The sequence below is a fragment of the Stegastes partitus genome, unplaced genomic scaffold (assembly GCF_000690725.1).
Source record: "Stegastes partitus isolate 25-593 unplaced genomic scaffold, Stegastes_partitus-1.0.2 Scaffold189, whole genome shotgun sequence".
Classification (NCBI taxonomy): domain Eukaryota; kingdom Metazoa; phylum Chordata; class Actinopteri; family Pomacentridae; genus Stegastes; species Stegastes partitus.
Genome location: NW_007577920.1, coordinates 545,365 through 571,931, shown reverse-complemented (window position 1 = coordinate 571,931; position 26,567 = coordinate 545,365). Strand labels below are relative to the sequence as shown.

At 40.1% G+C, this 26,567-nt stretch overlaps 2 protein-coding genes across 4 annotated transcripts; both read right to left on the bottom strand.

Annotated features, from left to right (window-relative positions):
* Nucleotides 1–2,374: 2,374 nt before the first annotated feature.
* Nucleotides 2,375–14,239, bottom strand: dcaf15 (DDB1 and CUL4 associated factor 15). The gene is made up of 13 exons (XM_008280301.1): nt 14,092–14,239; nt 13,367–13,464; nt 11,783–11,921; nt 11,564–11,670; nt 11,319–11,464; nt 11,066–11,227; nt 9,283–9,906; nt 9,112–9,203; nt 7,821–7,943; nt 7,053–7,135; nt 4,556–4,660; nt 4,339–4,454; nt 2,375–3,117 (listed from the first exon to the last, which is right to left on the bottom strand). Exons 1-13 carry the CDS (start codon nt 14,185–14,187, stop codon nt 3,062–3,064), a joined length of 1,947 nt encoding a protein of 648 aa, XP_008278523.1. The 5' UTR covers nt 14,188–14,239; the 3' UTR covers nt 2,375–3,061.
* On the bottom strand, nt 14,124–25,458 carry khsrp (KH-type splicing regulatory protein). 3 transcript variants are annotated; one of them, XR_520130.1, is made up of 19 exons: nt 25,249–25,458; nt 21,888–21,990; nt 21,754–21,807; nt 21,632–21,668; nt 21,471–21,529; nt 21,293–21,364; nt 21,142–21,199; nt 19,830–19,977; nt 19,521–19,619; nt 19,307–19,423; nt 18,963–19,065; nt 18,513–18,634; nt 17,632–17,928; nt 17,435–17,544; nt 17,233–17,321; nt 16,942–17,166; nt 15,794–15,990; nt 15,183–15,444; nt 14,124–14,134 (listed from the first exon to the last, which is right to left on the bottom strand). XR_520130.1 is itself a non-coding variant. In XM_008280302.1 (18 exons), exons 1-18 carry the CDS (start codon nt 25,336–25,338, stop codon nt 15,436–15,438), a joined length of 1,989 nt encoding a protein of 662 aa, XP_008278524.1. In that variant the 5' UTR covers nt 25,339–25,458; the 3' UTR covers nt 14,555–15,435. The 3 variants fall into 3 exon arrangements, 2 of the variants coding, with proteins under 2 accessions (XP_008278524.1, XP_008278525.1); XM_008280302.1 differs by lacking the exon at nt 14,124–14,134 and having other exon boundaries at nt 14,555–15,444; XM_008280303.1 differs by lacking the exon at nt 14,124–14,134 and having other exon boundaries at nt 14,555–15,444; nt 16,942–17,145; nt 25,249–25,456.
* Nucleotides 25,459–26,567: the final 1,109 nt, after the last annotated feature.

Genomic DNA, 26,567 nt, shown 5'->3' with positions numbered 1-26,567 from the left:
TTCATCCCTCTATTCTTTCCATAATCCCTCTTCTACACACAAGTCCTATTAGACAGATGACTCAAGCGCAACCCCACACCTTCATATATGCTGTGCAACTGAAGTGGGCCACGGCACAAGGCCAAAGCTTATCCCACCTAATCAGCAGCACTGACATCGCTGTATCCACGGCAACCTTTGTACCAGCTAGATGTGCCAGCTACAGCTATCTCAAAGTTGTTTTTTTTTGTAGTAAAAGTAGATGTTTATTTTCTCAGTATCTATGTTGAACATACTGTAGATAACCTATATTATGTACCTTTTGTGAATGCCGTCATATATCCAAACTACTTGTATGTTGTTTAGCCATTATTGCCTTAAGAAATATGTTGTGGTATGTCCACCATCCAGAGTATTGAGCTATATTTTTATTGTGATGATGACTTTAAATGGACCCCTTCCAAAGAGCACATGCTCAACCAGCAGCTTCCCGTGTGGCATGAGCGAATTTAATTTTATGAAGTGGTAGAGTTTGGGACTGAAGTAAAAGCAAATAGAAAATATAATAGTAGTAGTGGGATGTCCCTCTCAGACAACCAGGATGCCACCAAAGAGCACTACATAGAAACAAGGGTATGTTTACATTTATCCATATATGAGGGCAGAATGCAAAACTCGAAAGGTGAAATCAACTGCTAAACAGCGATGTCATGAAAATTGGATTCTGTCCCTAGCTTGTGCTACGAAACCTTTTCTAAATTAGGTCCTCTTGATGTTATTCTGAAGACCTTTGTACTTAAATCTGTGATCAACGTTTGTAGCTTTAATCTCACTGTTAACTAAAGAGATGTGATTGCTCTCAGAACTTGTGCCAGACTGTTTCTTTATGAAATACCTCCACGAGTCATTCTCGACCATGTCACCGACAACACGTTTACACACAATATCAGAGGGCTTGGCCTGTGAGTCCTTAAAATAACATGATGTCTACAGGATCCATTACCCATTGTACCATTAGCTGTAACCAATAATTCTGAATTTAGCAATTTTTAAAAGCGCAAGAGGATACAAATATTAACGAAAGCAGAAAAAAGAGGGCAAACACTAGAACAAAGTCTGAAAAAACATGACCAGCTTTATGTGGGCTAAATGTACTCTCTGCTGTTCTCTTCTATTTAAGGACAACGCCACCAATTTTACACACCAAAGTCTGTTTAGAGGCACTTTTTACTTTTATACATTATATAACATATTACATCTTTTGTGTCTCCAGAGGGGAGCTGAACAAAATCGGACAAAATTTCTTTAAATGACAGTAAAGAGTCGACCGATTACTGGATGTGATATTTAACATTATATCATCCATCCATCCATCACCTATACACCGCTTAATCATCACTAGGGTCGTGGGGGGGCTGGAGTCTATCCCAGCTGACTCAGGGTGAAGGCAGGGGACACCCTGGACAGGTCACCAGTCTATCACAGGGCCACACTTAGAGACAGACAACCAAGCACACTCACATTCACACCTACGGACAATTTAGAATCACCAATTAACCTCAGCATGTTTTTGGACTGTGTGGGAGGAAGCCGGAGAACCCGGAGAGAACATGCAAACTCCATGCAGAAAGATCCCGGGTGTCCTCACCGGGACGCGAACTGGCGACCTTCTAGCTGCAAGGCAACAGTGCTACCAACTGCTCCACCTTGCAGCCCAACATTATTTCAATCATCACATTTTTAAAAAAAAGTCACTTCTGATTAGAGAGTTGAGTTTAAAATGCACTATTTTGGATCAAATGCAGCCGTCTCTCTCAATCTGCAGTCACCACTGTGTCCTCAAGCATTGCCCCACCCAAAGTAATATCTGATTGGTTTCTCAACATAAGTGATATATTAACAGTGAAAGATAAATGCTGAACAGTTTTCTTCTATTTAAATGCAAGTCAAACATAAAAAGAACTACGCTTTTTCAATTAAGTTTTATGTTTTAGTCTCTGTTCTAAATTTTGATGCCAGGATTTTCACTTTTACTACAGATGTGACTTGGTTTCACACATCTGCTATTGGTTTTCTTGATCACTACTAACTTATATTGGTATCGGCCCTGAAAAAAATATATCAGCCAAGCCTGAAGTGATGTCACCTGTAATTAAATCCTGAAAATAAATCTTGCAGTGTGAAGTTTGAACAAAGTGAGTTTACCAGAGCTCTGCTTCTCATCCCTGCTCGAGGCTCCGTTACCCACTGCTACATTCAAACCTCCAGCCAAACTTTTAGGGGTCGAGTTGCATTGTGGGTAATGTAGGACAAAGGAGAAGCAAAGATATGTTTTTGTTGAATCTATATCTGGCTACTCTTCGTCATTCCAGATCTTAACACAACAAACTCAAAAAGCTTTTCAACATTTTATTTTAACAAAATATCCCAGCAGAATACAGTCTTACTTCCATTCCAGATGACTCCAACCACCCTCTTCTTCCACAACAGGTGTTTTTTTGAGAAAAAAAAAACAAAAAAACAGAAAAGAGTCTAGCGAAGCAGTACTGAGTCAACTTCGTCTCATTTTAAATACTGCAGCCGAACAAATTCACACAGCTAGACTGAACTGGTCCAGACCGAAAGAGAAACAACTTGTTCAGAAGCAGCAGAATGTGTCAAATATTACACACACAATAAACTCATCCACACACACCTTGTGAACATCACACAGGTACAGATATTGCATACGTTCAGTTGCAGACACACACACTACAATGAAAGTACACCTTTTATGTATAAAAACAAAAAGTAAAAACTAAAACTTCGTTCAGTCCAGCTCTTGGTTTTGGTGCTTGTAACAATACAGTACACAATTACAAAAAGAAGAAGAAGAAGGGAGGGGGGGGGGAGAAACTACCTATAAAACTTCATCTTTACAGTTTTTCATCTGGAGCTTTCTTTGTTCAGTTTTAATTTGACACGTGTTCTCACTACATGTTACCAAAGCCCCTGAACGTGTGCAGTTTCGCTCCATACTGAAGACGAGGCCATGTCGACGTGTATGTGTGTGTTTCTGTTACTTTGACACTTGTGGACATCTTCATAATACAATCCAGGTGCATCGGTCACTGTCTGCCAGCACTTGCAGAGACGAGCCTACGGGTGAGACGAGGAGAAAGGATTGAATTTCATTTAGCATGTATTTACATAAACACAAAAATCAAGGACGCACAAATTTGCAAAGACTGTAGAACTTCCAACAGTGGTAGAAGACATTTTCTCTTCAAAGAAAATAAAAAAGAATGAGGTCTAATAACATGTAATTTATTTTGTCAGGCAAATCTGTCGAGTGCTTTGCATCCACTTCTGTCCTTCTGTAACAAATCTAAATGTGGTTTATTATTAGGAACACAAAAACCAGGGCTGCAACTGCCAATTAGGTTCATTGACGACTGCTCTGTTGGTTATTTTTCCAATTAACCGAGTAGTTGTTTCGTCTATAAAATGTCAGAAAATGGTGAAAAATGTCAATCGGTGTTCCCAAGATTACATCCTCAAATAGCTTGTTTTGTCAGCAGCTCAAAGATATTCAATTTACTGTCATAGAAAAGTAAAGAAACTAGAAAAAAAACACATTTAAGAAGTTGGACTTAGAGAATTTTTTTTTTGTTCTCCAAAAAGCAGTGATGTATCCTGAACAGCGACATCAGTCAATACAACATGACATTAGTTGTAAATGAGAGTTCTGTCTGTGCAGTAAATATGGAGCTAGAAACAGCAGGTTGGCTTAGTGTTGCATATACACAGTACACAGATGGAAACAGGTAGCTTGACCCTGGTCTGAGGTAACAAAATCCCTCCACCGGCACATTTAAATCTCATACGTGCGGGTCACTAATTACCGAGTTATATATGGTTTAATCCGAGTGTGAAAACAGAAATACCCCATTTTAAGCGGCTATTCCGTGCCAGTTTATTCCTTGGATGGGAGCAGATCAAGAAATACTGGGTCACAGACACGAGCCTGACATCAATCTTCTTATCTAACTTGGCAAGAAAAGCGAATAAACCTCATTTCACAGCTAATTTGTGCCTGTGTTTTCTAAAAACTGATAATATGCACCAATTTTAACATCTTTCTGTTAACGTATGAAGGAGTTTTTGACACAGGAAAACAAATGACAATTGTAGTTTATGACCAATTCTCAATAAATGCTTATTTTTTTTTATATTTAATGGATACACCTTACAAGTAGAAAGTCTGGTAGGTCTCAGTTGCCTCTTACTTTTTACTGACATGACTGAGCGAGAATCTTCATCTGAACAGTATTTGGAGACATTGTTAGGCCATTTCTACAGGGTTTATAATAATCACACCTTTATGCAGAGCTTCGTTGGTCATCCGGTTGATGTAACGAGAGCTGCTCTCAGGAACCAGCCACTTCATCACCGTGTTCACGCAGGACTTCCTGTAAGAGCTCCACACACTCCCACTGACAGACAGACAAAGATAGACGCTTTCATTCCAACTTAAAAGAAACAGGTGGGCAGACAGACAGGTGTGTACGTTAAGAGGGCTCTGGTAGTTGCTCACCTGGTCTGACCCTTAACCTCTGTCAGGTCGCCAACACCCACAGTGCAACACACACCTGTGTTTAGGTCCCAGCTCACCTGCAGGTTGGAATGATATGTGTTTGGCCTGAAAGCAGAAACAACGAAGAACACATTAAAGTGGGTGAAAGAAACAATATAAGAGCTACAGAGTCAACAATCCAAAAAGAAACACAAAGGATGGGAGGGGGAGAAAGGAGTCTGTTGGCTCATTCATCTCTTTTCACTAATTTCAGACTCCTTGTCTCCTCTTTCCTCCAAGCTTCTGCCCGTGACACAAAAATACATCTTGGTGCACCATCTTGAAGGACATCTCAGATCCTAGTATGCATCTCGTGGAGAGAGGATTGAGGGAACTACAAGCGAGGATGCCCCGGTGTATCCTTGATGTATCCTCGATTATTCTTTTTTGCACCCGTGACGTAAAAGAGCCGTGACACAGCACAACTGACAAATGTGTGTATAAGATCAATCATATGATCATAATCTATGTTACTTTTTATCTCTACTCTTTCACCAATCGGCTTCAATCGGTTTTGGAAAAACACAAACTAAGCCAGAAATCTTGGTGCAATTATGGACTCAGACATGAATCTCAACAAGGACAATAAATTAACTACCAGGTCAGCTTAGTACTACCTGAAGAATTTCCTTCAGAAAAAAAGTCCTATCTTATCCCGGGTTTCAGCAGGAGTTATCTATTATATTTATCTTCATTCAACTCAAATACTCAAACAGTGTCTTCTCACAAAAAATCTATCAGACAGCTGCAGCTGAATCAGAACCCTGCAGCTCGTGACTTAATCAAGTCCAGAAAAGTGGATCACTTCACTCCAGTATTGAGTGGACTTACACTGGCTTCCCGTCTGTCAAAGAATTGATTTTAAAATCCTGCCATTAGTTTAAAAAGTACTGAATGGTTTAGTCCTCTTTAGTCCTATTGGTGTGTCCTCTGTTGTGGACCTGGCTGTGTCTGACCACTACTGTGTGTTTTTTAACATCACCAGTTTTAACCTGCAGGAGGCCCCGGTGGGAATGGTGAGGAAACACTACCTAACTTCTGAAGTGGCTGCAAATTTTATTGAGGTTTTACAGAGCACTCCTGCTGACTTTTCACCTGCACCTTGTGATTTTATCGTTGATCGTTTTAACAGTAGACTGAAGTCAACCTCAGACTGAGTTGCTCCACTTGTAACCAGAAGAATAAAAAGAAAGCCTACACCCCCGTGGAGAAACAACGACAAAATCATTACATTAAAAAGAAACTGCAGGAGTGCTGAGAGGAGATGGAGGAAATCAAAACTTACTGTACATTATGAGATTTTTCGTCAACAACTCAAAACCTATACTAACGCAGTCAAACAGGCAAGAACTTCCCATTTCTCAAAACTCATCTCAGACCATAAAGAACCCCCGGTTCCTCTTCTCCACCTTTGATATTTTAATAGGCACTAATTTTAATAAAGCTTTTAATACGTCAACAGACGCTCTTTGCGAGAATTTTGCAGACGACTTCAGAACTAAAATCAAGGACATCAGATCCAGCCTTTTATCCCAACAAGTTTTACCTGTGAACACACCTGGACTGTTGCCCTTGCCTGAGGAAACACTGGAGAGTTTTGCCCTGGTTGATGCAAGGACACTTGGTCGAGTTTTCTCCCAAGTAAACCCAACAACCTGCCTTTTAGACCCAATTCCCACACCATTTTTAAATTCTTTTTATGGATTTTTTGAGGAACAGATTTTAAACATGATGAATTGCTCTCTTCAGACGGGCGTCTTCCCCACTGCCTTTAAAACGTGAAAAGTGCTATACAAATAAAATTTGATTGATTGATTGATTGATTGATTGATTAGGGGCAGAAATACATTTCTGATCTGCTGCTATGTTCTGAACCATCCAGACTTCTATGCTCATGTAGGACAGGTTTACATTCTGTCCCCACACAGAGAGGCACTTTTCCATTTTTATGCACTCTGTATCTGGAACAAACTCCCAGATAACTGCAGGTCTGCTGCATCTCTTGGTTCTTTTAAATCAAGGCTGAAGGCTTTTCTGTTTGTCTCTGCCTTTCACTCAACTCAATTGGAGACTTGTGAATATAATTAACTGCACAGTAACTACTACTTTCTGTTTTATCTTCCTTTTGTTATTCTCCATTTAACGACGCAATTGTGTTAAAATGTCTTGGGTATATTGATTTATATTCCTTTTCAAACTGTGCCTTACTGTTTATAAAGTACTATACAAATAAACTTACCTCACCGTTATTCGTATAGTACTCGTTTGTCATGCCTCCTATATTCACTACACGAGTCTCATTTTGTTAAATGCCTGTTGACTTAACTCCTCCCTTCTCGTGTCTCTTCTTCAGACGCGAGGAGAGGAGTCGAGGAAAGGAATCGAGGATGTACAAACTGGGAAATGAGAAGGAGGGTCCGTCTTAATGAAGGTAAACGGCAGAGAGGAAGAAAAGTACCTGCAGTGCTCCTCATCTGAGTTGGAGAATGCCAGTAACAGCAGACCAATGTTGATCATCACAGTGTTGGTCTCTGGACACACCTGACACACAAACACAAATTACCTTCAGATTAATTTGCAACATGTTCTTTCTTCCATGTTTTAATGCTGTAATCTACTGAAACAAACAGTGAAACAAGTTGGAAAATGTGGATATTTTAGTACGTTTCTGTAAAGTCACTTGTGCTGTGACTCCTGCCTTTCCTCAGGTACTAGTGTCCTGCAGTCTGCAGCTATTTGGCAGTGTTTGCTGACTTCTACTACTTATTGACACTGTACTGGACAATTCAAGTGACAGGTCTGATAAAATAAAGCAGAATACATTAAACTCCAAGACTGCAACTTTAATCAGACTTGTCATCTGCAATCAAATCTATGGTGGAGTGTAAACGCACAACCTGCAGAACCCAAAAAGCTGCTTCAGCTGTTTTATGAAACTCAATATTAAGCAGGTGGTTTTATTGTTGTGGGTCATAGGTGTAGCTGTGTATTGTTTCACCACCTTAACACGCACATACACTTCCCCCACAATGAAACATTGTTGGACAGCTTGATAGTTCACAGAAATGAAGAACTTCATAAAAGCTGCAGCAGATTAGTGTCAGGTGTAATGAAGTATAATTAGGGAGGAAAAAGAGGTTGAATGTTGAAAAAGAAGTCAACAAGGTGTCTGTAGTGTGCGTACAACACTATATGTGTGCGTGTGTGTGAATGTGTGCGTATTGACCTCTAGTATCACCACATCATAGTCGCTAAAGGAGCAGAACTGTGGGGCCCAGGCAGCATCGCTCCTGATCACCTCGTTGATAAGATACTCAAAGTCCAGAGTCAACTGCTCTACACACACACTCTGCAAGAGAAAAAAAATCACACAACTTACACAAAATTCACCGACATTATCAACAGCAAACAACCGTTATTTATGCAGGGTAGGGTAGCACAGAAAACATGATGTTTTACAGTTGCGCTAAAATATAACAGACACCGTAATCATGTAACCAGAACAGGATAATGATAAACTAAAAGAGATTCAGATTCCCAACAAGGTTTTCTTAAAGAATTGTCAATGTAAAGTCTTTACTGAGTTGGATGCTGTATTACTGGTATTATTAGACCTTCAACAATCAAAGAGTTTAATACATGTGGAAGCTCACTGTATGTTATTGTTTAAACTAGTAGTTACATCAAATAAAACCAAGCAGACTATGATCTATTGCACATATGTCAAACTCAAGGCAAGCGAGCCAAATCCAATCAATCAAAGAATCAAAGAAATATATTTTCAGGTTAAAACATTTGACAAATATCAAGTCTTGTATCACTGAAAATCAATGCAACATAACTAAGTTATGCAAAAACAACTATTCATCAGCATGCATGGTGGATTAATAGCTGTGGCAATGCTGAACCAAAATAAAGGGGGGGGACCGAATCATTAGCTGGTGCGACCAACAAAGACAGTTGGTAACACCAGTGCTACCATTGGAAAAGTTACAGGCATACACAATAGTTGTACATACAATAAATAATAGTCAAATGCAGAGACAATTATTTAACAATGTGTTAAGAAGTCGTTACGTTTATACAGTCTTACAATTACAGCTGGCCCTTTGAGGGCAAACATAATGCTTATGTGGCCCAAGATGAAAATGAGTTTGACACCCCTGCTCTACTGTAAAACCAGACTGATGCACATTCAGCTAATGATTGATTTTTATTAGCAATCCAGTGTTTAAAGGATAGTCAGGACAACTTGAAACTGAATAGTTACTGAGAAAATTACCTCTCTATGTGTATTTTACATTTTACAATGATTATGAGCATACAGCCACAAAATACTTTTTTGGTTCGTTCCCACTGTCAGTAAGTGCTTGCTCAACAGAGCTTTGAAATTGTTGGGTTCTCTCTATCAAATTTGTAATGTCTTCACCTTACTATGTAAAGTGCTATTAGATGATATGTTGTGAATTGGTGCTATACAAGTAAACTGAATTAAATGATGTAGCATGAACACATACCTTTCCATTGTGCGGCCCGGTGACCAGCTGCAGGTTCCGTCCTTTCAGATCAGTAACGGTGAACGGTAGCTGGACTTTATCGTCTTCATAACCTAGAGCGTGGAAAATGTCGGTCAGACTTCTTCAAAGAAAATGTTTACTTTATAAATCTCTACTTTCATTGTCTCTCACCTCCTGTGTTCTGCTCTGCTGCTCCTGGCTGTTGCAGGCGATAATGCAAGCGAGAGTAGTTCACATATCCAGGCTCGCTGGTGCCGGCCTCCTGGCTTGAGGACGACGGGGAAGACGAAGATGAGGCAGGAGACATGACTGGTTCAGAGCTGTGTGACAGACTGTGGCTGCCACCTGATGTTGACGCCTGAAGTAAATTAGTCCGTCTTTCCACCACCCTCCACTCTTTACTGTCCTCCTCCTCTCTCGGAGTCTCTGCATTAGTCCCTTTGTCTGCTGGTGTTGGCACTGCCTCTTTTTGACCACCATCAGCTGTTCTCCTCTCCACTTGGCCCTCATTTTCTTTCCCACCTCCACCACCTCCTCCTCCTCCTCCTCCACCTCCTCCTCCCTGGGCCCGTCTAAAAAGGTCAGCAGCAAACTCCCGGACTCGCATGGCAGCTTGTGAATGGCTGGGAGACGAGGGAATGGGAGCGGGCTTGCTAGGTGGCAGTCGATTCTCGGGAGATCCCTGAGGTAGTGAGGAAGAAGAAGCCACGGGGGTGGAGGAAAGAGACGGTGCGGCTTGACTTGACACCACCGCTCTGTTTGTGTAAAGGATCTGCGATGACTGGCCCTCTGTACCTGGATGAGAAAGAAACAGATCTGAATCATAACCCAACGCTGACGTCAAGCTACAAAACATCAGCATGATAATGAAAGTCAGAGTGACAACATTTGATATCTTGACTACAAAAGTATTTGAAGTCTTTGTATGTTCTAACAGTGTTTCCTCCTACGCCCACCTAGAAGCAATGTCTAAAGGCCAATTCATGGACCGCAGTAGACATACTACAATCTGGGGTATTTGTACATGGTTATGCTCTATACAGGCACATGTTGGGAAACTTTTGAAGAAAAGCTCCTTTAGTATATTTGACAGGACAACATGAAGAAGCAAAAAAAAATAAATAACAGTGGGTGTGTGAAAGGTTTTTTTTTAAACTGCTAAAAATACATCATCTATCAGAGCTAGAAACTGTGTGAGCAGGATGAACTGTCAGATTTTCAGCTTTCCAAAGGTTCTATAACAAATCATGAGTGAGTTAACCTTTTTTTACTGACAGCAGCCAAATCTAAGCTTAAAATGGGGAGACAAATCAAAATTATTTTATTTGACATGCCTCATAAAAAAAAAATGTGGAAAAATAAAGTGTTTGCAGCAACCAGATGCTGCAAAAAACTAATAATTCCTGACTCTTTGGGCCATGACTGACTCAACTACAGCTCAACAGTAATACAACTAAAAATTCAGGAATGTTTGGCAGAACTGGGTTGATGTGCAGGTTGTGTTTACACAGAGCAGACACATATGAACATAAATAAATATAATTAGTAAAAAATCTATAGTATGAAATGCCACCATAAATGTTGTAGATGTTGATTCCAGGTTTTTAAAATATCCTAAAATGAATATTTAAGAAGATTTTTTTTCCTTTTTCTCCTTTATGGCATAGTAAAAAGACATTTCTGAGTTCTCTCTATTTCTAGTCATGGTTGTGCTGTTTCCTTGAAGAGGCAGGGCTTTATATTGCAGTGAAAAATGAGCTACAGTAAGTAAAAATGTGACAGTGAAAAAAAATGTTCAGGAACGGCTTAGGATTCAGTGTGTGACTGAACAAGTACCAAGTACATACATGCACAAAAAAAAAGTCTTTGATTTTTGAGCACAGGCATTTGGATCTAAGGTGTAAAAAGAAGAAGTGAAATGTGTCTATTCTGTTATTTGTGTCCGCTGCATTACCTGGGCAGAGTGAGATGCCACAGGCCACCAAAGAGTAGCTGGTGTTTAACAGGATAACCTGGTCCTTCTTCAGCTGGAAAGCTGGCTGGAAAGTGGGGAACGGATACACCACCTGGTACCTGCTGTTGAGCACATATCCATGTTCGAGACACTCACCACTTCCTGTGGAGAAGAAATGATAAAAGTGGATTAAAGCGAGACTAAATGAGGCAGTGAGAGCAGCAAAGTATTGGATCCCTGTACGATTGTTTACCTGTGCGTATGGTTGTGGCTGAGGGAACTGGACAGCAGTAAGAGCAAGGTTTAGGAGGTGGCATAGAGGCTATGGTGATGTAGATGTCTCTGTTGTTCTCATCACTCATCATTAGGTTCATCAGAACAGAGCTTGAACTGCGTGTGCTGGCAGGCAGAAACAAACACCCACAAAAATGTCATTATTATTACCCACACACTCCAATAACAGCACATTGCCTGAAACTGGAACATCTCAGTCCTTACTTGAAACCAAAGATGACAATTTTGGAGTGGTCACTTGGCCACTCACACACAGTAAGGTACAGGTCGCTGTAGATTTCCTCTCCTGCGAACAGTCGCACATGGTGGACCTAAAGACAAGAAACCCAACATGAAAGACAGAACGAGATATCTATAGCGATCACAATCCAAGCAAGGACATTTCATTTTTACTGAGCTTCCACTAAGCTACCCTTCACTTACCTGTTTGAGTCGACTGTACAGGTTGAACTCCCACCAATAGAGATGGTAGGTGTAGAAAGAGAAATCATCATCTTCTCCACAGTCGCTGGTGTAAGACAGAACGTAGCGGCCACATTTGGTGAAGCCAAGAAAGATATGCCTGGAAACAGAAAGGTGAAATACTGCTGTGAAATGAACCAGTCTGCTACACTGGAACAGTATTGGCGCAGATACAAAACCTATTAAGCTGGCTGAGTATCTGCTACAACGACACCGATTAATTTTAAATACAGTTTGTAGTCCGTGTCATCATAAAACAGATAGTTCAGTTTATTACTATTCTCTCAAGGGGGGAATTTTTTTAGGCAATGATTGCTCTTTACATTAAAATGATTCAGATGAGTTCTACACTGTGAGGTGTGCGAATCTTGCATTTTGGGGAAAAGCAACTATTGGTATTATATTGGCAGAAACCCTGACAGGATTTACTAGAATAGAATAGAATAGAATAGAATAGAATAGAATAGAATAGAACTTTATTGATCCCTTTGTTGGAAACCTCAGGGAAATTGCTGCACCAGCAACAACAACAACACCAACACAACCTCAGCAACAATAGTAACTACAACAATAGTAATAATAATAACAACAACAACAACAACAAATTACCAAGTGCCTAAATATTGTACACAGTCCGGTGATAGAACATGATGCTCTATCTCACCCCAATGTCCTCACTCCTCACCCCTCGCTCCTTCCTTAGTACAGGAAGAGGACTGATGGAACCCTACTGGCATCAACAGGTCGAGTCACAAACGAATATCCTATTTTATTAGAAATGAAGTCAGTATTCTTAGTGCTGCACAATATATTATTAAGTATTAACAGCACTGGGTGGACAGGCGCAATGGACACATCTCAGGAAGTGCAATGTAAAATAACCCAACTTAACATGCTACAACTTTTGCTGCTGCTTCTCATTTTCCAAGACTAATCTACAAGAGAAATCTCTCTTATTGAACATCATTTACTCCTATTTAAGGGCTCCAGGAATCACTGAGTTTATATAAACTTTTTTTTCAATACACAAACTCTCTGCATGTGTGCAGCAAAATGAGCGACAGCAGTATGGAAACACTGAAAGGGAAGATTTGGTCGCAAAAAGGAATACAAGTCAGTTAAACTGAAATATTTCAGCTACAGGAAGGATGATGTTGACCAAAAACAGGTGCTCTATCGGCAGTGTTTTGCAATTTTTGCCACTATGCAAGGCAACATGTGTATTTTCAGACCATGAAAATCAACACCACAAAGCTCTGTACGAGTGCAGAGCCAGATCCAATAGCCATCTAAAGCAGAAAACTAATGTGGAAGCCTTTGCAAGTGTAACATCATATGTGAGAAAAGTCCAAATGGCTTTTTACATTTTTTTTAACTTTGCTAGACGCACTTCCCTCTAAACTCAAATCATCTGGTGTGCAAAACATCCAACATGGCATTCTCCCCCCTAGTATTGTGCAGCCCTGCTTTACATAATGTGATGCAGTGCAGTGTGTGAGACAATGTGCTGAAACACAACAAACCCATGTAGGAAAACACACCAACCCTGCTCTCAGGAACTCCTCGCTGACAATGTTCTTCAATGGGACACACACTCGGGGTGGCAGCTTCCTGAACAGGCGCTGAGAAAACTGTCCTGACAGCTGCACAACAGAGAAACAGTTGCAGCTTGTTAACACATTGCAAATAAAGCAACATAATGAACAGAGATTTGTTTTATTCTGTGGTGTAGGTTAATCTGCATTCAATGCACAGCGTACTAATATTCCTGAGTATCTAATGACCTTGAGCACACATAAAATAGATCAGTTATCTATCAAGTGAAGCGGCTGACTTTAAATCTGGGAACAGAGATTGCACTTATGAGCTGTGAAGAGCTGCAAACTGCGGTTTAGCTAAAGCTAACGCCGACTACAATCAACTATAGCAAAGCTCAGCTGTGTAACAGGTTTTAATCATTGGCTTTAGTGTCTAGCACGTTGACACCTTTCAGTTACACGAAGATGAGCCAAGCTGAGAAACAAATGCAGGGTAAAATCGCCAAAAAGCACGGGAATCGCACTGTTTTCGTAATTGGTAGCATTAGCTCAGTAGCCACCTGCCAGCCGTTAGTTGTTATTTAGTTAGCCGCCGTGCTATTTAGCCGCTAGCTGCTAGCTAGCCGCAGAAGCTCCAGAAAACAAGGAGGCCTTCACTTAAACAGTCACACACCGTTTCCCGAACCACCATTTTCGCGTTTCGTGCCACTCATTTCGTGCATTCATATCTACCTTCCCACGCATGAGAAGCTTCACGACATGGTCTTTGTGTTTTCTCTGGGTTTTCTGTTTGCTGTCGTCCTTTTCAGATTTCGAGCTGGGCGCCATCTCCCTCTGAGCTGTTGTCCCCCGCTGCAGCCAGGCCAGTCCCGATTGGCTCCCAGGCGGCAGGAGGCTGCGCTCACAGGCCGGTGTGTGCATCCATCAAAACCAAAACAAAGGTAGGGCACAACAGAGGCGATATGCTGCGGGAAGCCACCATGAAAGAAAAGAAAAAGAAAAAAAAACTTAGCAGAACGTGTTTTAATCACTCACTTCCAGCGTGACAAATTAAACGTGCAATCTTTCCAACATGTGTTTTATCTAATATGAGGGCACTTTTATTTCCCCCAACCTCAATCCAAGGGATGACCACACAACACACAGGTGATTTCAATGTTTTTATTTAAGTATTTAAAAACAAGCTGTAAAAAATAACATTAAAAAAATCAGCATACAGTAACATAACCTATTAGAACAAAAAAAAAAGAAAAAAAGAAGAAATCAATCTTTCAACAGTAAAGGATGAAGAAATGAAACCGAAGGGAGTCGAGCACACGAACACATACATGCACCAACTTACATACTGGTTAGTGCCTTATTACAGCCAACTTACATCCATTTTTCCTGTTCAGTAGCATACACTGTATACAGACACACAAGACCCCCTTTTAAAGAAAATAATTACAAAGGAATAAAATTAAAAATGAGAAATCAAGACAGCAGGGGGAGAAATAGACCTGCAAGTTAAACACCGGGAATGTTTGTTAAAAATGAAGTTTTAAAAAAAAAAAAAAAAAGTACCAGGAACAAGAAGGAAAAAAAAGGAAAGGACCAAAAACTTTACGACTTTCTTTCATATAAACAAATTATTTTTTGAATATATATTCAAAATACTGCTAGACAGTTTTTACCCTCAGGAAACCGAAGGGGAAAACTAATGAAATGTGAGTCAGTGTTGAGATGCTGTTGTGCTAGCTTGCAAGCAAAGATGCTTATTTCACATTTTTTAAAAAAGAAGAAAAAAAAAAAACAAAAAACAAAAACTCAAAAACAATCAATACAAGGCGTGGGTGAAGTGAAGAGGAAAACTGAATGGTAACCAGGGTAGTTTTTAGTGCTTTGTTCAATGCATGGGCAAAATGTGTTCCCTTTTGTTTCTTTGATTTTGACTTTAAAATACAAATATGAAGGTTGGTATAGAAAATGTCTGGTGGGGTGAGTAAACCATGGTCTTGTCTTATTAAAGCCAAAAAGGAAAAAACAAACAAGTCCAGAGATCCCTCACATCTGTCCAATAGACCCAGCCACTTTTTTTTACTGCGCCTGAAAAGAGACAGACATTATGCGATTAAATTAGCCTTTAAAAACATGTCAGTGGTCACTTTGGTGCATCGAAAATATCTGAATCTACGCATGCAGGTTCAACAATGATCACCGACTAGATTCCTCATGTTACATCCATGTGGTACAACTCAGGAGGCCATGAAATAATGTTTTACTAAAAAAGGTACTTTTTATAAAGATTCTTTCACAATAACTCATTTTATATACAAAACACCACAGAAAACATTTCTACAAAAATGGCCATTAAAAAAACTTGCACATAACTATTTATCTTCCTTCTTCTTGGCGGGTTTTAGATTATTTCAGATACCAGCTACGTATGCAGTACCTGTTGTCCCTGCTGTGGAGCAGCTGGCTGTCCAGGAGCCTGCCCTGCCTGTCCATAGTAGGCAGCCTGCTGTCTGTAGTACTCAGCCCAGGCTGCACTGTAGTCCTGCTGGCCTCCGGCTGCAGCTCCCCCTGCTGCAGCTGCTGTGGTGGCTGCTGCTGTTCCTGGAGCGGCTGCTGCACCTCCCGCTGGCTGGGCTGGAAAAAACAAAACAAGATTTTACTTACACACAGTCACATAGCTGATAGATTTTTGCAGCATATTACTATATTTTGAATAAAACACTAACATGATTGACTGTATCAGTCAAATTATGTCGACGACTGACTGTCTTTGTGTTTTGATCCTTTGAACCTCAAAACCCAACGATAGGTTTGAAATGTATGTTGTTGTTGTGTATAAGTTTTAAGACTGTATAAAGGGAAATTATTGTTTGATTTTCAACATACCAATGGTCTTTGATCGAAATGTATGTGACTGTATGCTGTTAGAAAAAACATTAAAATCTAAGCTGAAAATCACAATAGTTCATCAAAATCACTTTATTCTGCATGTCTCATTTAAAAATTTGCCTCAAACTATTTGCATTTACCAGATTCTGTAAAAAAACTAAAAAAAAATCTGCACACCTCAATGCACCTCCAAAGCTATTACTGACATTAATGTGACAAAAATTCACACGGATGCTGGACTTAGCTGAACTGCAGGCTTTGCACAGAGCAGAAAGGAGACAAGTATAAAAACAAAGTAAATATGAAAGTAGAACATCTCTATGAGTTCCTTCTACCTCTAGCAATGGTTGTGCTGCTTCTATAAAAAGGTACAGGACTTAATATGGCAATGAAAAATGAGCCAGCAAATAAAAATGTGACAGGAGCAAAAAATACACAGACACTGCTTGGGGTTAAGCGGGTTACGTTATAGAAACACCTTAAGTCTTTGCTGTACATTCCTAAATTTGAACATATTTGATGGTTGTAAATCATTAATTGTTCAAGAGAAAATAATTAATCGTAGACTTAAAATTGAGATGTCATTTTTCAGAATAAACAACTCAAGCTGGGATGTCAAAACCTTAACAGGCAAAACCTTGTAATTCAAAGCTTGACCTTTAACAAGTCTACTGTGTGTTGACAGATCCAACTTACTCATGCCCATCTTCTTATAGTACTCCTCCCAAGCCTTAGTGTAGTCTGGCTGGCCCCCAGAGGTCTGTGCTGCATGGCCCTGGTCCCCTGGAGCTGCTGCAGGAGCCCCGGGAGCCTGAGCTGGCATGGCGCCCCCTGGCTGCTGTCCGTAATATTGTGCATAGTAGGCTGCCCATGCTGCATTCGGATCTGCTGCTGCCTTATCTGATGAAGATGGGGGAAAACCAGTAGGAAAAAATTAAATAGTGGAACCAACAGAAACAGACTGAGTGCACAAAATTCGGTACTCACTGGGGTCATGTGGATTTGGGGCTTGCCACTGCTGGTAGGTATTTCCCCAACCCTGAGGACAGTACTGGGGACCACCAGGTGATCCTCCACTGCAGAGAGACACAGGACAGTTTAAATGCAGAAATTGTTGGTTTGTAACAGTTTCCCTTGAAATAAAACTCAACACGGCTGCATTTAAGTGCAGTTGGTAGATTGTACTTACTGGGGAGCACCACCAGGAGGCCCTGCATTATAGGGGTTAGGATTATAGGGACCCATTGGACCACCTGGGCCTCCTGGACCAGGACCACCACCCACTGGACACAATGGAGCCTAAATAAAGAGGAAGAAAACGTTCACAATTGAAATCGCTCAAGAGGGTGCTGATAGCTGTTTACAATGTGTATTCCTTGAACATACCTCAATCTTCTCTTCTATAAGCTGCTTTGCGTGGTCAATCTGTTGTGGAGACCCTCGGATGGTAAAGAGTTTGAAGTTTGGGTCACCGTTTGGTGGTGGCTGACGAGATATCTCCACAAATGCACCGGTTTGTTGGTTGATGGACTTGACGTTCTCTCCTCCTCTGCCAATTACAAGCCCACATTTGTGAGCAGGAATGGAGAAGGTCATCTCACCTCCTGGAGGACCCCAGCTGCCCTGACCTCTACCGCGCCCTCTACTACCTGGCGGCATTCCTGCACCAGGACCTGGAGGACCCTGTGGAGGAAACAACATATAACAACAGGTACTTAAACAGGTTTCCCTTTCATCAATATAGAAATCAATATCACAACTTCAAAGAAATGAATTGCTTGTTTTTGCATGAGGGTTGACAATAATAAGAGTTTTTTTTATTACTACTTTAAGTAACTTAATTGTAGAATATGCAATACTTCGATGCTGCTTCTGAGCCATAGGTAAGTAGCTAGCATAATTCAGTGTCTAGGATTGCTTACAGAAATATCCTTTTTTCTTATTGCCATACTTTTATTTTTCTTATTATTACTTCATTTAACTTAAAACAGCTTGAGCTTTTCTGATAAATGTTTAATGTTCAGTAAAGCCAGTTTAAAAATTGCAATCGACACATAAGCGATTCATATCTAAGTTCTCATCTTTGCTTTAGCATATATAGCAGGTAATATTTTCATGGTATCGTACTAAATCCAGTACACAGTGACCATATAACCAATACTTGACTTTAAAAATTACACTGCAAATCAAATTGCAATGACAACATCCATCAGAAAAATCTCAATTAGAGATTTTTCCCAAATCATTCAGTCCTACTCGGGACTTACCTGCCCACCCTCTTCTCGGGCTCGGATGCTCTGCAGGAGGTCAGTGATGATTGAAGCAGCATGCTGACACTGGTCTGGTGGACCCATAATGTGAGCAATCTTATCAGGACCTGTTCCATCATCTGTAAGGTGTGACAAAAGGACAGTTTAGTTTATTGATGAGGGCTTTAAGAATTTTTATCAGAACAGTACAAATTATTCATTTTAGAAAACCTTCACTAATGTCTCAATTATGTGGAACAATACATCTTTGTGCCTAGCCACAATAAGAGCAGCTGCTGCGTTTCCTCACAATGAAATTGTGAAAATTGCTTCATTTTGGACAAAAAGCATCCTTTGATTTAGTAAGTCTTTGTCTGGCCACAAACCCACTCTATGGTATTTTATTGTATTTGTGACATGTAATGAAATATGTGGTTTTAGTTTTACAAAAATGTCTGAAGAGTTCACCTGGTTTAAACTGTATTTTCACGCCAGCATCACTCTGGATCTTCTTGATCATCTCCCCATTGCGACCAATCACAACTCCCACAGAGTGTCGGGGCACGGCTATCTGCAGAATTCAACAACAAAAGAGGTTAGAGATATTGAATTGAACCACAAAACTTGCTGGTTGAAAAATCCTGAAGAAACACTCTCTCATCTTGCCTGTACTACTGTGTATGTACAGCAAAATGACAATAAACTTGATTTGAATCTGACTTATTAAAAGAATGAAAGACATGCATTACACTGTACTTTCAGCTGTAACTGTGCTGTCACTCTTTAAACACACACCAACAAACATTACTTACATCTATTCCACCACCGCCGCCACCGCCTCCTCCCATCCTTGATCCATATTCGTTCCTGTCTCCAAAACCAGGATGATCCCGTTCTCGTAGAATCTCATTAACCATCTCCTTTGCTTGCTGCAGCGGCAACACAAAGAAAGACATGAAGAAGTTGATAATACGGAACAAACAGGGACAGTTCACTGAAACCATCTCCACTGTGCCTAAAGAGTACCTGCACTTTGTAGGGGTCTCCAATGATGCGTAACGGTTTGTCTATGTTGGGTGGCTGAGATCCATCTTGAATAAGAATCATTTTAACTCCAGCTCGCTCCTGGGATATTTGCAGAAGAAATTTGTTATAAACACATGGCAGATTAACCTAATTACAGCATGTTACACTGTTTACTTGATGCAATTTTCTATTAGGTGATACTGGAAATCAGAACAGACTTTTTTTTTTTCTAATAATAATTTTCTTATCAGTATTTGCACAGTAATATTATGTATCATGTGATCATTAGAGCTCTATCTCTAGTCTCACCTGCAGCTGTTTGATGGTCTCCCCTCCTTTGCCGATAATAAGACCAGCCTTCCCTGCAGGAATGATCATCTCTTGCATGGAACCCGACTGACCGTTGGTTGATTCATGACCCCTGGACACGATGTCATCTATAAGCGCCTTGGCTCTCCTGAAGGCAAATTCAAATAGAAAGAAAAATAATGGAATGATTGAAGAACACATATTCGTTTATGGCTCACAGTATCTTGAGTCATTACCGGCAACCTGAGCAATTATTAACTGCACCTACAGTGTGCCATTGTGTTGGAAAGCTGCAGCGTTCAGAAAAGAGAAGGCATCTTTAATGCTTTAAATTGTTGTAGTCCATTTCTGGCATACACATAGCAGATTTCACTTTCATTTTTTTCATTTTTCAAGTTTTAGGTAGGAAAAATTGAAACCCCCCTAATTCAATAACATTTGTTAACAGCTGAGGACCAAAATAGTACACTTGTTGCTCCCCACTTGGGCATCAGCTGTTGATGTTGGTCACAGGCCAAATAACTATAAAAACAAGGGTAAAATCTAGCTGATTTAAAAGGGAGTTCCCAAATCCCAACACTTCGTTCTTTTTGCCTGTGGCTGTGGTTAGGTTAGGACACTTGAGGTAAGCCTCTAAATTAATTAGCCCCCACTGGCTTCCTTCAGGCACCTAGTTATTTATACAAATGGTCAAGATTACAGTAAGGACGATGGTTTGACAGTCTTTGCAAAGAAAGGTTTGTATACAAACTGAAAGGAAGCGCTGCTTTTAAAGCCAAACTCATCCAAATAGTGCAATCCACTATGGAATTCTAATTTTATACAATATAATTTCTGAAGCTAAAACTACACCTTATTAATACATGATGCATAGTGTGTTTAGGCCGGCCATCAATCCTCTGGTTGCGAATTTATCCTACAGACGTAAATTTCATGAAAATAGAAACAAAACTTTTCCTTTTGCTCCTTTCAGACAAAGCCGTGATGGCAATCCTACAAGGTCGAACCCAGTAGCATTTCTGTGTTACTATCACTGAACTGCTAGCTGTTACATTAATGGACAACCAACAAGGTTTAACTGTAGCTTAAACAGCACTTGTTTGTGTAACAGCTAACCTGTCTGAAGTGGGGGAAAAAAAAGTACACGCATGCCCTTTAAATCACTAAAGTCTAATGTGATGTTTCTAACAGATGAAAACAAACGTGAACTACACCAAGCTCAAAAGTTACTGTGGAATTTTGCCCAATGGATGCTGAACAAAAAAAAATCTGCCCAACCCAGCTGTAAACACGAATGTGAAAACCAACTTACTGAATGGCATCTGGTGACCCTGTCAGAGAAACACTTCTCTCTGGAAGACCAGCACTGTCTGTGAAATCATCAGACAACACTTATTAGTCCAAGAGCAGCTGAAAAATCCATGACACTTTAAGAAATGTGAGGTACTTCACACATAACTCACCGTGTGCAATTTGGACCTTACAGCCAGAATCCTGCTGTATTTTGTTAATCTGTTCACCTCCTCGGCCGATAACTTTGGGGGCAATAGCAAAGATATTTAAAATTTTGTTTGAACATGTTTAACACAGTGACACAGGTATCATATGTTAGATTTAGGAAATGCATATGCATGTACTCACTGAGACCGACCATGCCATCAGGCACCCTGTACTCTTCTGTCATCGTGGAGGGCCTGACACTGCAGACACATAATACAATAGACAAAATGATGATATATAAAATGACCTCTTTCATAACTATAAGCACTAAAAGCATTCATGTAAAAGAAACTCTAGCATACCTTTGTTGGGACAGGGCAGCTAGCTGAGCTCCAATAGCTGGAAGGGAAGAAAAACTGGTGAGCGGTTGGAAACTAAGTAAAGCGAGGGCTTGCAATAGGATCAATATGTTTATTTAACGTACACATTGCTGAATCTCTTTCACTCTGTGATGCTACCTTCTTGGCATCAGGTTCATCTGGAAACAGAAGAAGAAAGGAGTTTTACAATGTGGACAAACAACTTAAAATAAAAAGCCTGTTTGCTCTGATGTTCAACCTGCTTCTTCCAGGGATCGTTTCTGTGCTGTGAATGGATAGCTCTCGGCTCCTCCGTTGTTGGTCACAGGGGGAACGCCGTCTCCACCGATTTTAGCTGCAATCTGGAAAGAGGTGAACACTGGATTGAACAAAACACGTCTGCAAAGTAGTTCAGAAGATCATTCAGGTAGGTTTTCCAGTTTTGGTACGACTATTTCTATTTCTATCATGTAGAGAGCAAAGTGACCTTTTAACCACGTTCAGTTGCATAATCATGATTTTATATAAAATAAAAGATAATCACATTTAAAGTGACGCTCCACGGACACACGATGATCAGTTTAATCATGAGGAAAGAACTGACTGATGATGGCAGTGTATAATATGGTCATATGGACTTGAAATGTATAACACAAAGCATCTGTTACAAAACGAAAATGGGCAATTTTCCCAGGCTGTAAGGATTTACCTATAGACAGAACTACGTACTTGGTATTATGGAAATGGTAAGAGCAGTATTTTTTAAACTTGACCCACAGAATGCCATGGTATCAGTGTTTCTGGTGCATCAGTTTCGACCTCTCTTTTTTGATCCATCTCACAAATACCTGGATAACTGATAAAGACTACTTTCGTTGTTGATTATCAGAATTAGAAGCAGAGATACTCTATTTATCCCCAAGACGAAATTGCTTAAGTTACAGTTGCTTCCATTCAAGTCAGTATTATTTGTCAATTAGATCAGTGGTTTATAAATGTCAGAAAATGGTCCAAAATGTCAATCAGAGCCCAAGATCATGTCCTCAAATGTCTTGTTTTGTCCACAATCCACAAATATTCAATGCACTGTCATTGGTAAGAAAAGAAAGCAAAAATGTCAAACATTGTGTAGTTACAGTTTCTCAAAAATGTATATGTAACTGCTTTTAAATGTAGTAACTCTCTATGAATTAAATGTCCTTTGGTTTGGAGCTGTTCCTTACATAAACTAAACAATATAAAGCAAGTTACATTAATATTTTATCAACTAATTAAGAAGAAAACAATCAGAAGACTTGTTAATAATGAAAGCAACCATTAGCTGAAATCCTAAGCTTTGACTGTACAAGAAAAGAACTCCGTAGTACTGAAACTCGAGAAACGCTTCCAGTCAGTAAATAAATTAAAAGCATTACTTTGTCCATTTGAAGTTAATTATCAAGACACAGCGACAGTGGAGTTTATTTCAGGACATAGGCAATGCTATGACAGAAGCAATTGTTAAATGTCTTGTGAAGTTTTATAGACTGGGTACGATGAATCTTGATGCACTCGTGCCTCAGCACCAAAAGCGACAGGACTTTTTGCTTCCTGCACCCAGACGCTGAAACAGTCTCATTAAATCCTGTCCCACAATTTTCAATTTCAAGTCAGAATTAAGAGTTCAATCTTTATTTTTTTTGCTTGCTTTTTTGGTATTCCTGAAACAGCCCCCTTTAAGTTTCTTTAAATCACCCTGTTTAGGTGTGATCACTTGAATTAGGTTCTTCTTTTCTTTCTATGCGTTTGCTTTAATAGTTCTACCTCATTTTCTTTAAAAAGTCAGTACGCCTTACCCTGGCTATCCTATTCATATGGTTTTCTTTACAAGTTAGTTTGAGCTTTGTCCTCTTTATCCCCGAACCTCTCTCAGGTATTTCTGCATTGTCTGATCTGCAGCTATTGGTCTGACCGACGTGTCCACTGTTTATGTTCTCCTGTTTGTCGTCTGTCTTTGCTTTCCTTTTCCCCCTCCCCTGTACCCTCACCCTAATGGGTCGAGGCAGGTGGCTGCCTTCCCTGAGCTTGGTTCTGCTGGAGGTCTCTTCCTGTATAAAGTAGTGTGTCCTCTCCACTGTTGCCAATATGCTGCTCATGGGGAGTCTTTGGATTCATTGGGTTTTCCATGAGCAGGATCTAGGCATTAATTTTTTGGAAATTAGTCACGCAATTTGTTGAAATATATAACATTGTAGGTTGGTAATCTTAACCCTTATGTTAAGCCTAGTATTATATAATATATTGCGCGGTCTTACATCAATATTCAAATTAGTCAGGTATACTTTGATAATTATTAGTATTGTAGTCTTAGTATTGTAGGTTTTAACTAGACCCTAACAGATTATGTTTTTTTAAAACTAAAACATACCAATACTGATATATCGGCTGATAGTGTTTACATACACTCATGTATATTTTAGAGAGATATTGATAAAGTAAAAAGACTATCAATACTTATTAATTTTCAAGCAATGTTATTCACAAGCTAGTTAGCAGCTTCCTGTGAAGACACCACCTGACTCCTCACCATTGTCTGAGATAGACTCTGCTACATGTGCTGCTCATAGCACCAAGTGTATTGTAAAGACTGGAGTTGGAGCTGCTCTGCTAGACATACGGTATAATTGACTACATTATTTGAGGCACCTTTTTCAGCAATATCATTGTTCTAAAAATCCAGTGTTATATGTTATGATTCAATGCTCTTTGTCCAACTCTTGAAATACACAAGGCCGTGAAAGACAGAACTTACAAAAAAGTAACCAAGCCTGTGCTCAGCAGATGGGAGCAGAGGAGAAATCTTTTGTATGTCTGTATTACATTTCTTGACTCTGATGTCATTTGTTCAGAATCTGTACTGTGCATGTGATTCTTTGCTGCAAGTAAAACTTTGCTTTGACTTAAAAGACGACTCTGTGTATTGATTTGGAGTAGTTAGGACTCCACTGAAGAATTTTCCTAACAATTATCTGTAGAAAAGAAGAATCTTAACGAACAACATATACGTCGATTCCACAATATCTTAACCACAGAAACATGCGTTTGTGCAAATGTGTTTTCCGGTCATATCAGCTAACTGCTATATCGGTGTAGGGCTCTAGTTTTAACCTTAGTATTTAATTTTAGTTAGGCTATATGTTAAATAACACTGAAGGGTCTCGACCCTAACATTTAAACATGTCCGATATATTTAAACACCGATCTTATTTCTCTGGTGGAAAGCACTCCGGCTAATGGGTCGTTGTTTTAAATGTGCTATATAAATAACGGCGGCTTGACTTGAAGATCAGCTTACCGTTAACTATAGTAACTAGTTAACCGAGCTAACTTAGCTTAAGTCCATTTAACTTAACTCAAGGATCCCGGTGGCGACAAAATTATTCTATTTTAAGAGAGACCGACGTCGCTGCTCACTCACCCCGCTTTCAGTTACAGCCTCGACTCGCGGAGCGTGTGAGACAAACGAGAAGCTAACAGCTAGCTGCTAGCTCGTTAACTACAAAGCTAACGTCACGGGTAATTAAGCTAGCTGCGGTTTCCCAGCAGCTAACTAGCTCCCGAGCCGCTTTCTTCGGACTTACCTGTCTGGCTCGTTGTACAGCATCTGCAAAAGCGTCTTTTTTCATCCCAGCGCCGACTCCGTTAGATGGCAGACCGCCGTAGTCAGACATGCTGCTCTCAAGGGGCGAATAGACACACAGGGGGCAGGCTGGATAGCTGTGGCCGGGTCGAGCTGCGCAGAAGCGGGAAGGTTAACGGGAGCGTACGGGGACACCAATGTGAGTGAGATCGCCTACCACGCCGGCAAACTTCCCTGCTTAAAATAACCAATCAATGCATCTTCCACCCCGGGTTTTTCTTCTTCCTCTTCTTCCTTATGCTTTCGAGGGGTTCTGGTCCGACGTTGAATAATAAAAACATCGCCTCCTCCTGGCGGGAGTGTAGACCAGACACCCGGTATTTACAACACTCCTGCGTGCTTGTGCCAAGTGTTTTAGCCAATCCTTATTGAGATATGGAGTAGTATTTTACAATGAAAATAAAATAAGATTTTAAAAAATTTAACAAACCTGAATTGTAAAAATACTAAAAGTTAGTCACATTTTAGATTGTTCTGCAAGTTATTCCAGGTTATAGGTGCACAGTGAGCAAAAACCCCAGAACATTAACCTTCAGGGAACTTTTACAAATGTTGTAGCAACATTCCGTGAGGCTTATTCTCTGAAACTCTCAGGGTTCTTGGAACATTTCTTGAAGTGTCTACATAAATAATCTTTAGGGAACAATCCTAGGATTCCTGAAGGCTGAACATTATCTGAAAGATATTTTGTGAAACCTTTAGAACTCTTGGAAGTTTCCACAAAAAAAAAAAAAAAAACATTCCCAGAAGGTTCCCTAAAGGTCATTTTGTCAAACCTATGGGTGCCTGCTTGGATGATGCAATTTATTTAATCCTTATTAAACTCAGAGCACATTGAAGTATGGAGGCCTCATTTAAAAGCGATAAAAAAAGGCTGAAATATAAAACCAGAGTTGTACTGAAGATAAAAATAAGTCACGTTTTGGATTTAGATAGTTCTACAGGTGATTCCAGGTCCCAGGTGCGCAGTGAGGAAAAACACCAGCAAACAGTAACCTTCAGGGAACATTCTGGAACAGTTCTTGAAGGTTCTGTTATTGTTACTTTGTGAAACCTAAGGGTTCTGGGAAGATACCTTCAGGGAACCTTCATAAATGTTCTGGCAACGTTCCCCGAAGGTTAGTTTGCGAAACTCTCATGATTCTGGGAACGTTCCCTGAAGAGTCTACATAAATAATCTTCAGGTAATAGTACCAGAAGGTTCCCTGAAAGTTATTTTGGGAAGCCTTGGGGTCCTGGGAATGTTCTCTTTAGGGTCAC